Raw genomic sequence first — 12,836 nt, 5'->3', positions numbered from 1 at the left:
TCTTTCCCTCTTTTGTAATTGCAGTGACAGATTTAAGGTTATAAAATGTTTACTTGTATTTAATTTTAAATTACTGTCAGTTTTGACTAGAAAGATGTGAGAAAACAAAATTTTAAGATGCAGTATTTTCTGTTATAGAAATCCGTCTTCAAAGGAGTTGCAGGTGACACAGTAGAAAACTCAGTAGTTGACCAAAGGTAAGGTTGAATTGCCAGAAAAATATTATTTTCTTAATTATGTTTAATTATTGTTAATTTTTTAGTATTAGGAATGTTTATTTTATATTCTGCTATAATTAGGTTTAAATGATCTGTCATTGAATTGACAAGGGGAAAAAAGCCAGTATTATTGTCTATAATAGTGTTTCTCAACTGAGTGATTTTGCTTCCCTTCCCTCCCCAGATATTTGACAATGTCTGGAAACATTTTTGCTTGTCACAATTGTGGAGGGTAAGGGTGCTAGTGACATCTAATGGGTAGAGGCCAGGAATACTACTAAACATCCTACAGTGCACAGGTCAGCCCCCAGCAACAAAAAATTATTCAGCCTAAAATATTAATTGAGCTAAGGTTGAGAACCTCTGGTTTAGGAAAAAGGCAAAGTATTGATTGCTGTGGAGAAAATTAACATAAAAAATTTGATGTTTAATTTATTTCATGTTACGTACTTATTAAACTAGATTAAAAATAATATGTATCTTTTTAACTTTGAAATTTTCTTTAGCTTTTTAGTTCCTCTTATTACTGAGTATGATAAGCATCTGGAAGAGCTAAATGGGCAGCTGAAATATTATCAGGTATGAAATCATAGCTATCAACCATTTGGTAATATTTTCTTATTAAAAAAAGAAAAAATAGACTCCCTTTCTTTACAAAAACATTGATAAGGAAGAAAATGTTTACCTGTAATCAATTTACGTGTTATTTTCTGGTGTACAGCAAAGTGATTCACTTATACACATTTGCACATTTATATGTGTGTGTGTGTATATATATATATAAAATTCTTTTTCAGATTCTTTTCCATTGTAGGTTAGTACAAGATATTGAATCTAGTTCCCTGTGCTATACAGTAGGTCCTTGTTGTTTATCTGTTTTATATATAGTAGTGTGTATCTGTTAATCCCAAACTCTTAATTTATCCCTGCCCTCTCTTTTCCCCTTTGGTAACCATAAGTTTGTTTTCTACTTCTGTAAGTCTGTTTCTGTTTTAAGTAAGTTCATTTGTATCATTTTTTTTTTTTTTTAGATTCTACATATAAATTATATATGATATTTGTCTTTCTCTGTCTGACTTTTACTTAATATGATAATCTCTAGGACCATCCATGTTGCTGCAAATGCATTATTTCATTCTTTATGGCTGAATAATATTCCATTGTGTATATGTACACCACATCTTTTTTACCCATTCATGTGTTGGTGGACACTTAGGTTGCTTCCAACTCTTGGCTGTTGTAAATAGTGCAGCTATGAACATTGGGGTGCATGTATCTTTTTGAATTAGAGTTTTTGTCTTTTCTGGATATATACCCAGGAGTGGGATTGCTGGATCATATGGTAACTCTGCTTTTAGTTTTTTAAGGAACCTCAATACTGTTTTCCAATTTACATTCCCACCAACAGTGTAGGAAGGTTCCCTTTTCTCCACACCCTCTCCAGTATGTATTGTTTGTAGACTTTTTGATGATGGCCATTCTGACCAGTCTGAGGTGATACCTCACTGTGGTTTTGATTTGCATTTCTCTAATAATTAATGATGTTGAGCATCATTTCATGTGCCTGTTGGCCATCTGTATGTCTTCTTTGGAGAAATGTCTATTTAGATCTTCCCCCCATTTTCTGATTGGGTGGTGGTTTTTTGCTGTTGAGCTGTATGAGCTGTTTGTTTAAATTTTTTAATTGATAAGGAACAACAGAAAGCTCTCTTTTGCACAAATCGTGTTTTGCTTTTATTTTTAGGACTAGTGAGACTAAAGTTTCTGCTAAATTCACTCTCTCAAAATTGCTATAATGACATGTGGTTTGATTGTTATAAAATGGAATATCTAATTATCTTGAAATTAAACTGTTTTAAATTTTAATTTTTTATAATTTACCTGATTCATATATGTCTTTAATCAGCTAGTTTACTAAGGTGTTTAACTTCATTTTTCCGTTTGGCATTCTCCATCTAAGAGTGATTACTGGATTAATTTCAAGAGAGAGGAAGCTGTAGCAGAAAGCCTAAAGGGCAAGAATAGTTGCTACTTCTGGAGACAAAAAAGATGTTGACAGCTACTTCTTAAAACACTTGCTCACATAGATATTATTGAGTAGCAATAGCTCTTATGATTTATCTTATTGACCAGTCAAAAAATAGTATATCTTGAAAGCAGGAAAATATTCACAATAATTCTCTATATGAAAGTTTCTTCCAGAAAATGTAAGTAATAGAGGAAAATTTGATGATAAGAAAGGTACTGCTGAATTTTTGTTTTCTTTCAACGATTAAATGTTTTGAAATATTTTACAGTAAAGAATCTTTAGAGTTACTGTCATGATCCACCCTGAATCCTAGTTAATGCATATATCCTACCTAATTATTTGAATAATATTTTTCAAGATACACTGACATTTTTGCAATTTTTAAAGATCGATTTTTTAAAAAATAATTACAAAATGGGGATAATTGCCACAATAAAATCCAAACCTCTTAGTCTGCATGGCATTCAAGCAAGACCTGCCACCTGCCTTTCCAGTTTTCCCTCTCATTGCATGGCTCCATGTGTGGTCAGTTCTCAGTTATCTGGTAGTGAATTCATTCATTTTGATTTAATTGTGATTCAGGCACAGCAGGGACCTGGGAAAGGTTCACCTTTCAAGCCGGCTTTGTAGATATAATTGGCTGTTACTGTTTTCCTAGGGAAAGCTTCCTTGAGCTTCTCTAGTTGAAAGGGAGAGAGAAAGGCTTGGAGGATTGCCTGTTCCACCCTTCCCTTGCCAGGTTCACTCCAGGATCGGCTCTTCTCCTTTAGCCTGGGGTACCCAATCAAGAGTAATGGACAGATCGTGAATTGATTGCAGTTTTGTTTTAAGTATGATTTTACATGGCCTCCTTCCTGATCTCCACTTGCTCGTTTACTCTTACTGAGGACTGATGACTATGCCTGTGGCGTCTAATATTTTTTGCTTCTTTGCTTTTACTCATATTTCACCCTACTTGAAATGCCCTTTCTTTACTGTTGAAATCTTACAATCCCTTTAGCCCCTCAGAGAAAATTAAAAATACCTTCATTTCATTCCCTTTACAGTATGTATTTTATTCGTATTGGTATTTTAGTTAGTGATTTTTCTTTTTTACCATCTTTCCTACTAATGTATGTGTTAGTGACCACATTGGTTTACTGTAGCAGCCTTGTGTAGTGCAGAGAGTTTATACAACTAAAAGAGGTGGTCAGTCAGAGACTGAATGAATTATTGCTAAAGAAGATCTTTATTTGCTTTTTCACCATTAACATTTTACTTCTTGAAATTCAAGCACTTACATGGGCTTCACCTAAACTAAGATGAATTACGATATATGTTCAAGGTCTAGGGATCATCGGATATTTCTTATAGTGACATATTAAGGAATATCTTACATCTCTTTTCCTATAAACATCTCTAAATGTAGGAATTAAATTTTAAAATATTTCTTAATACGTTATATAAAATATTTTTACTTATATTCTATTCAAAATGTTCTATTACGTTCTGTGTATCATTAAAATATCTATATTTAATATTGCTTGTTAGAGGTGAAGAATAATTATTTCTTATCTGTAGACTAGTGTCATAGAATCTGATTGCTTGCATACGAATGAACTACTTAATATAACTCTAATTGTCTGGAAAATGTTTTTCTGCAACCATATTTTATTCTTTCAGAAACAGATGGGTGAGATGAAACTACAACTTGAAAATGTCATCAAGGAAAATGAAAGGTAGATCAATTAACTACTGATTATCTTATTATTGTCTTAGGTAACTTTTATTATTGTTATTTGGTATTTTATTCATGGAGTATACTGGTTATGAGTGTGGACGCTGGGGCCTGATTTCCTTTTTGACTCCTGGCTCCATTGCTTATTAGCTATATGACCTTGGACAAGTTAATCTCTTTGTGCTTTAGGGTTTCCTCATCTATAAGTGGGAGACAATAACAGAACCTATTTCTTAGAGCTGACTGTAAGGGATAAAGTAATTGCTTAAAATAGGGTACATAATAAGCACTTTATAAATGTTAGCAATCATGAATAGTATAGTATAGAATATATATTATATTAGGAAACATACTGATAAAACGGAAACCTATCAACCCACCATCCAGTTAAGAGCTAAAATGTTATCAATACTGGTGCACTTATTCATGTTTTCCTTCCCTATCCCATGCCCCTCCTTCCCTCTGCCAGCGGTTAATACTGTCTTGAATTTTTGTTTATCGTTCCCTTGCTTTTAAAAATTTTTGTAGGTATGTGTATTCCTAATGATATATTATTTAGTTTTTCATTTTTAAAAACTTCCAAAAATAGTATTATTTAGTCTTCTGAGACTTACTTCTTTTCCACTCAATATCATGCATAAGCAGAAGAGTTTCAGGGATGGGTCATAGGCTATGTGAATATTCAATTTTGCAATATATTGCCAACCTAATTTCCAAAGTGGCTATACCAGTTTACATTCCCACCAGTGATATTTATGAGTTCTTATTGATTTGTATATTTTATCAGCACTTGCTCTTACCAGGTTTCTTAATTTTTGTTATTTTGAGTCCTAAATGGTATTTCATTGTGGTTTTAACTTACATTTTCCTGAATACCAATATGGTTAACCATTTTTCATGTATTTATTTACCCATGTGGTTTTCTCATGAAACTCTTGTTCATTTCTTTTTCCCATTTTCTCTTTATCTTTTCCTTAAATTGTCAAAGTACTTTATATAATCTGTATTCTGAATATTTGTTAGTGTGCTGATCAGTGTAAACAGTAACCATCATAGACACTTCAAACAAGAAGGGATTTAGTCACTTACAGTTAAGTACTATGTAGGTAAGATAATTGGTTTTAGAGTCATACCTTAGAGGTTGAGTTTCTGAGGCCAGGAATTTATGCTGCTGCCACCATCTCTGTAGCTCCCACTACAGCATCACTTCCATGGAGCTGAAAACTTGACACTGGAAAGTGGGGCGTGAGGTACTCACTTCAGGAGACACTCACGTCTATCAGTTTTGCTTGCCATCTGTCATACCTATAGAAGAATGTTCTCAGCTCACTTCTGCCTTCTATATCCCCTTCAAGTGCCCGTCACTGGTGAAACTTTCATTCCATCCACCACACCAGCTGCAAGGACATCCAGGAAACATAGTTTTAGACTTTCAGCCATTATGAAAGATGCTGGGATATGGAAAGGGATGGGAATGAATAATGAGTGCCAATGGCTCATTCAACATGCTAGACAATAGGTATGTTTCAGATATCTGTTCACAGGTTGTGATATGTTTGATCAACAGAAATTTCTTTTCTTTTTTTTAATTTTGAGGCAGTTGAATATATCAATCTTCTTTCTTATGGTTGTTGGTCTTTGTGTATAACGAATCCTCTCTCAGCCTGTGGTCCTAAAGATCTTCTCTTATATTTTCTTCTAAAAATGTTCAGAGTTTTATTCTATCCCAAGTTTAACTTTTAAAGGTCATGCAACTGGACTGAGACCTGATATATCTTTTGTTGTCGCCTTACAAAACAAAACCAAAAAATGAAGAAATACATTTTTTTTTGGTTTTAAATTCATTTAAAGCATAAGCTCTTTTTAAGTTTGGCATTCCTTTGTTTGCATTCTTCTATTGTAAATTTCTTAATTGGATTTTCAGTTTTTCTCATTTATCTGTGTTTTTTCCCATGGGAAAGTTTTTCTAACTTTAACTTTTTATGATTTACTGTTCTTTCTCAAAATAATTATTAAAAAGGCTATGATCTTCCTATTAAAGACTGTTGCTAAGATTTTTGAATCACCAGTGTATGTAAGTTAAGTTTGTATTTTAATGTGTTGGAGATAATATGGTGTTATATGATTGAGCTAATGATTTAGTTGTTTCCTATATTTGACTCCATACTCTTCCTTTTATGTCCAGGTCTTTTGAAACCAGTCTTTTAAAAATCTGCCTTTACCTGTTTAATAGTAGTGCAGTCATGGCTCATGAATGTATTTATTCTTAGTATAATAGGGAAATGGGAAAAATGGATTCTGAGCTTATTAAAAGGCACTTTTAGTAACTTGAAATGTCATCAGGTTTTAAAGTGAACTCTATGCCCGTAGGGCAACGTCCTGCTTTTAAGTATTGCTGCTACAGACTGCAAAATTAAAAAGCGCTTATCATTTTTAAGGAAAATATCTTAAATATGGTCAAATCTGAATAATGGAAGCTAGCAATGGAATGGATTATACAATAGTAAGCAATTCCACATTATTGGGTTTTGGAAACTTTTTAATACATTTGTGTATAGGTGAGTATTTTCTGGGAATTGATTACAAATAAAAATAATGAAGTCATTTTATAAAATGAGACTTAGGAAGAGGTGAAAAGATATTCATTTTATCATCCTTCCCATTTTTAGTTTATTCCTTTAAACTCAGTTCATGTTGAGAATATAGTGTTTTTTATTTTGTTTTTGTCTCATTTTTTCTTTAATATCATATTTCCTCCTCATAACTTGCCAGAGGATGAAAATTGGATAAGATAATTAAATGAGTGAATATATATACAGCACTTCCTGGCACTAAGAAAATACTACCTTTTATTGTTATTATCTTTATTTTATTATTGAGGGTATGAAAGACATTATTTGTTGCCTCCATAAGAGCTATTTTCCCTTCTTTCATAATTCATATAACCCTGATTTTGTTCCAGTTGCATTGTGCTCAGCGGAGATGAGCTTCTTCCACAATCTCAGATGATAAGTCTTTGATTATAAACCAGTGCACATTTCTTTTTGCCAGGGATTAGTCTAAGTATGAACATGTGACTCACTTGTACCCAGTGAAGTATAAGGGAGAGTCTGTCGTAGAGCCTCTGGGAAAGCTTTTTCTCCCTGATAAAAAGAGAGACTGGCAAGAAGAAAACTTAACCTCCTTCCTGTTTCTTGTCATTTTAGAAAGTGATATATGTTGAAGCTGCTATAGCCATTTTGTAACCATGAGAGTATGTATCAGAAACACAGTGAGATTAGATGAAGGGAAAGATGGGGAAGCCTTTGGTCCTTAAATTACATTATTGAACTGCTGAAACAAATCTAGAGCCACTTGCCTTCAGATTTAATATTTGCTGAGGTAATAAAACAATCATTCAATCATTCACAAATATTTATTGAGTACTTACTAAGTACCAAGCACTGTTCAAGTTTCTGGAATACATTAGTGAATAAAACAGACAAAAATCACTGTTGCTTGTAGTCAAAGTATAGTAACTAGTACAGAGACTTAACGACATCTGTCAGGGATTCACAAACTACAGCTTGAGGGCCAAATCTGGCCTGCCACTTCTTTTGGTAAATAAAAGTTTATTAGATCATGGCCAGACTTGTTCATTTGTATACTGTCTATGGCAGCTTTTGCTCTACAATGATGGAGTTGAATAATTGAGACAGAGACTGAATGGCCCACAAAACCTAGAATATTTGGTATCTGGTCCTTTACAGAAAAAGTTTACTCTTCTCTGATACATGTAGCTATCTTTTGCTCCTCAGTCTGTTAACCAGTCTTTGGTTCAACTGTCACCAAAAAGCTTTTTTGAAATTTATAACTGTCTTTACTTTTTTATTTAGGCATATATGTAGCTTTAGAGCACAGAAACAGAAAACTTCAACAGGAGTATAAAGTTAGTATTTAATAAATTAAAACAATTATATTTAGCATATTATTTATTTTACTAAGTTTGTAAGTTTTTGTTTTATGATAGTCTAATATATTTATCTTTTTAAGATTAAAACTAAATATTTATGATTTAGAAGATTTCAGTAGCATTATAAAATAGAATTGTTTTTAGCACTATTTTCATTGATTTGTTCTTATTGACCAATGATAATTGAATAATAAATAATAATATAGATCAGAGTTGTAATTTTAGGTTTGCTTACACCATCCCTAATTATTATATCATTAGTGTATGTTGATAATAGCCTGTGAACACAATATAGTCTATTTGAAATTTGGGAGGAAGGAGTTCATGTGTATATTTATAAAAATAGTAAAAATAGTAATAAAGCCATTATTTTTTTTTAGTTAACCCAAAACTTTATTTATATAATAGCAAAAGATGAATAAATTTGATTTATTTTCCAATGAGAGAGTGAAAAGATATCTCTGGAATTACATGGTAAACCCTGCTGTTCTGATGCTAATTTATACCATTATACTGTGAGGAAACCATCCCCCAAAGTTCACCCAAATCCTAAGCTTTCATTATAAAGTTTAATATTTCTCTTTTTAATAACCTTATATAAATTCAGAGGTACCCTGATTTCTGTATATGTCTCTGTTTATAATAAGTCTGTGTTTGTATATTTACGTATATATATGCCTCTTACCACACCCTCCTTTGATGACTAGTCTCCAGTCAACACTGGCCATCTTACTTTGTCTTTCTTAAAACTGGCACACCAGTTTCCACCAGAAGACCTTTTACTTATTTCTTCTGCCTGGAATGTTATTCTCCAGACCTACACAGGACTGTCTCCTTCTCTTCAATCATGCAGGCATTCCCTGACCACATTATCTAGCACTGTTCCTCCCTCCCCAACTTTCTGTTTTATATTATCCAGTTTTATTTGTGGTACCTATTACTACCTGAAATTATTTATTTGCTTGGTTATTATTTGTCTTATCTACTAGAATGTATCCTTCGTGGAGCAGGGCCCTTGTCTATTCTGTTTACCACTGTATACCTGACACCTTTGAACAGTGCTTGATACATATTAAATGCTCAAAAAATATTTTTTGAGTGGATGATTACAAATATTAGGAACATAAACACATACATATATTCATATTTGGCTGTTTTTGCTTCAAGAAATAGAAACAGGTCATTCTGAGTAAATGGGAATGTATGATAAGGAGGAACATGGAATACAGCTAGAACTGGGAAACAATTAGGACCATCTCTAAGGATATGCTCCTCTTAGCAGTTATCTCATACAGCCTTAATTGTCCCCCTCAGTAATGGCACCCCTTTCCATGTAGCAGCTGCTCCTATTCTTCCAACCAAAAAGCTGATTCTCTCTGTTCTTTAGGTCAAATCCTGAAGGTACCCATTCTTGTTAGTTACTAATGGCCAACACTACTATTTTCAGTACGCTTCATGCCAGTCAGCGTATGATAGGGCTACCCTTGAGAAATACGCAAAACTTTAATCTAATCATTGACTTCCCTCTGTAAAAAATAGCCTGCGCTATTCCCCAGAGCATGGGTTATGGTCAAGGATTACTTAAGTCTGCACATGGCAGATGGTGTTAACTATAACATGTCCAATATATACATTAGATTGTAATTGTTGAAGATATCACTCTGGCTGGAGACATCAGAGAAGGCTTAAGTGAGGGGATGAAATTTGAGCAGAGTCTTTAAGAATGAGTAGGAGTTCATCAAATGAAAAATCTTACGTTTATTAAAATACAGATCATTTACTGTGGTTATGTCTCAGTGTATTTGTATAGGGGAATTAGGCATAAGACTGGGATGGTGGGCAGGGAGCAGAACATATAAGATCTTATATGCTCTGCTAAGAAATTTAAACTTGTCTTACAGATGGCATAGGGGGCTCTCCAAGGGCTTTTAGCCGAGGAGGAGGGTGCACTGTTGAAGGATTGAATTCAGTTGCACTTCAGAACTTGAAAATTCCAAATTTTTCTGGAAAGAATATATATGATTCACTGTAGGAGCAGAAGAAGGGAAGCAACAATTCTAGTTATCAGACTGCTGTATTAATCCCCAAAAGAAACACTACACCATGGCAGGGATGTGGATACCTTCACTGAGGAAGCTTGGAATTAAGGATGAAAAATGTCTGTCAGGTGAGGGAAGGCATGTAGAGAGGTTGTACCAGGCAGTTGTCTAGAATGTTTTCTAATTGTATGTATTTGTCTTACTCTATCTTCTCTCTTACTCGACTGTAAGATTCCCTAACACTATTCCCCGTTCCCTATTTTAAGATCTACAAAATTGGGATGTAGCCATAGTGAATGGCATGTCAAGATTAATAAGCAGCAATTTTAATTTTTAATAGTATGTAAAAGAATGGTGTATCTTACTATCAATGACAAATTCAATTCAAAGAAAGACTGGTTAAAAGTGTATTTGATTAGTCTTTGTCACCTCAGATATCAAAACTTTTATAAAGTCATCTTGGCCAAAATTTTATTGCCTATTAATACTAATTAGTTATAATTTCAGGACTGCAGTTACTGGCTGGGTGATTTTCCTGGTATTAATACTTTAATCTATCTGGAACTCAGTTTCTTTCGTTCTTTTTTTTTTTTTAACTGAAGTATAGTTGATTTACAATGTTGTGCTGATCTCTGCTGTACAGCAAAGTGACTCAGTTATACACATATATACAATCCTTTTTTGTATGTTATTTTCCATTATGGTTTATAACAGGATATTGAATATAGTTCCCTGTGCTATACATTAGCACCTTGTTGTTTATCCACTCTAAGTATAATAGTTTGCATCTGCCAACCCCAAACTCCCAGTCTATCCCTCTTTCCCCCCTCCATCTTGGCAACCACAAGTCTGTTCTCTACATCTATGAGTCTGTTTCTGTTTTGTAGATAGGTTCATTTGTGCCATATTTTAGATTCCACATACAAGTGATGTCATATGGTATTTCTTTCTCTTTCTGACTTACTTCACTTAGTATCATAATCTCTGTTTGCATCCATGTTGCTGCAAATGGCATTATTTCATTCTTTTTATGGCTGAGTAATATTCCATTGTATATATGTGCCACATCTTCTTTATTCATTCATCTGTTGATGGACATTTAGGTTGTTTCCATGTTTTGGCTATTGTGAATAGTGCTGCTATCAACATAGGGGTGCATGTATCCTTTTGAATTATAGTTTTGTCTGGATATATTCTCAGGAGTGGGATTGCTGGATCATATGGTTCATTCTATTTTTAGTTTTCTGAGGAAGCTCCATACTGTTTTCCATAGTGGCTGAACCAACGTACATTCCCACCAACAGTGTAGGAGGTGGAGCTCAGTTTCTTTTTTTTTTTTCTCCATGCAAATTATTCTTTATTTCTTCAAACACTTATACTTTCTTAGCATTCTGTCTGCTCACATTTTCCAACAGCCTGAGAAAACCACCCACATCTCTATACATTAAACTTATACACATTCTTAGGAACCAATTTAAATATGATCTTTTCTGAAAAATCTTTGCACATTCCATTATAGTATTATTTTTAACATCTTTATTGGAGTATAATTGCTTTACAGTGGTGTGTTAGTTTCTGCTTTATAACAAAGTGAATCATTATAATGTTTTTGTAACTTGGTTAGGGCATTTATTACTTTTACTTTGGATTGCAGACACTTGCTTATGCATATGTACATTAAATCATTAAAACAATAATTCAAATCTGTTTCATGTCTTCTATTACTTAAATAGGTTTTTTTTTAAATTAGTTATCTATTTTATACATATTAGTGTATATATGTCAATCCCAATCTTCCAATTCATCCCCTCTCACCCCGCTTTCCCCACTTAGTGTCCGTACGTTTGGATCTCAGTTTCTTAATCTATGAAATGAGAGATTTGGACTAGATTTCAGTTTTATTTTTTAAATATTTTTATGATTATAGTAAGTGCTAGTTAAATATCTTTTGAAGTAATACTGCAAGTGGTAAGATAGAAAAATAATAAAAGCCATAAGTAACAACTTAAAAGGCATAGATATGTTGTAATTTAATGTAAAGCATCATATTATATTTTAGGATAATATTTATTTTCATAAAGACTTTTTATCAGGAATATCTTATCCAATGAAATAGTCAACAGGAAGAGGTCAGAAACACTGTTACTTTTTTGATTTAATACATTGTACCTAGCATAAAATATAGTACAAACCCTCTTTCTTTCTTGATTAATAGATGGTCTGCAGATTGAAAGAGGCAATAAAGTGGAGAATCATAAGACATACATAGAATAATTTAAAATTTTTTGATGTTGACTTAATGTAAATGTGCACTTATTTAATCTTTTTTTATATAATGTCTAAGATCTTTACTTTGAGTAAGCCTACGAATTGTAGTTCTTTGTTGTCTTTTATATATAAACCATAAAGATAATTCATTCTTTATTTTTTATTTTTTTTTTACATATTTATTGGAGTATAATTGCTTTACAGTGGTGTCTGAGTTTCTGCTTTATAAAAAAGACTCAGTTATACATACACATATGTCCCCATATCTCTTCGCTCTTGCGTCTCCCTCCCTCCCAAACTCCCTATTGCACCCCTCTAGGTGGTCACAAACCACCGAGCTGATCTCCTTGTGCTATGCGGCTGCTTCCCACTAGCTATCTATTTTACATTTGGTAGTGTATATATGTCCATGCCACTCTCTCACTTTCTCACAGCATACCCTTCCACCTCCCCATATCCTCAAGTCCATTCTCTAGTAGGTCTGTGTCTTTATTCCCATCTTACCCCTAGGTTCTTCATGACATTTTTTTTTTCTTAGATTGAATATATATGTGTTAGCATATGGTATTTGGTTTTCTCATTCTGACTTATTTCACTCTGTATGACAGACTCT

The 12,836-nt window shown here is 33.2% G+C and overlaps 1 protein-coding gene across 1 annotated transcript in view; it reads left to right on the top strand.

The window, feature by feature from the left end:
- SCLT1 (sodium channel and clathrin linker 1) overlaps nt 1-12,836 on the top strand; it is a 233,216-nt gene that overhangs the window by 43,264 nt on the left and 177,116 nt on the right. Inside the window, exons 2-4 of the mRNA XM_007456987.1 lie at nt 139-197; nt 725-797; nt 3,910-3,965. Coding sequence (XP_007457049.1) covers nt 139-197; nt 725-797; nt 3,910-3,965 — 188 coding nt within the window. The remainder of the gene's footprint in view (nt 1-138; nt 198-724; nt 798-3,909; nt 3,966-12,836) is intronic.

This window comes from Lipotes vexillifer, unplaced genomic scaffold (assembly GCF_000442215.2).
Source record: "Lipotes vexillifer unplaced genomic scaffold, Lipotes_vexillifer_v1.1 scaffold50, whole genome shotgun sequence".
NCBI lineage: Eukaryota > Metazoa > Chordata > Mammalia > Artiodactyla > Lipotidae > Lipotes > Lipotes vexillifer.
Note: the sequence above shows the minus strand (reverse complement) of the source record. Positions and strands in the feature narration are given on the sequence as shown.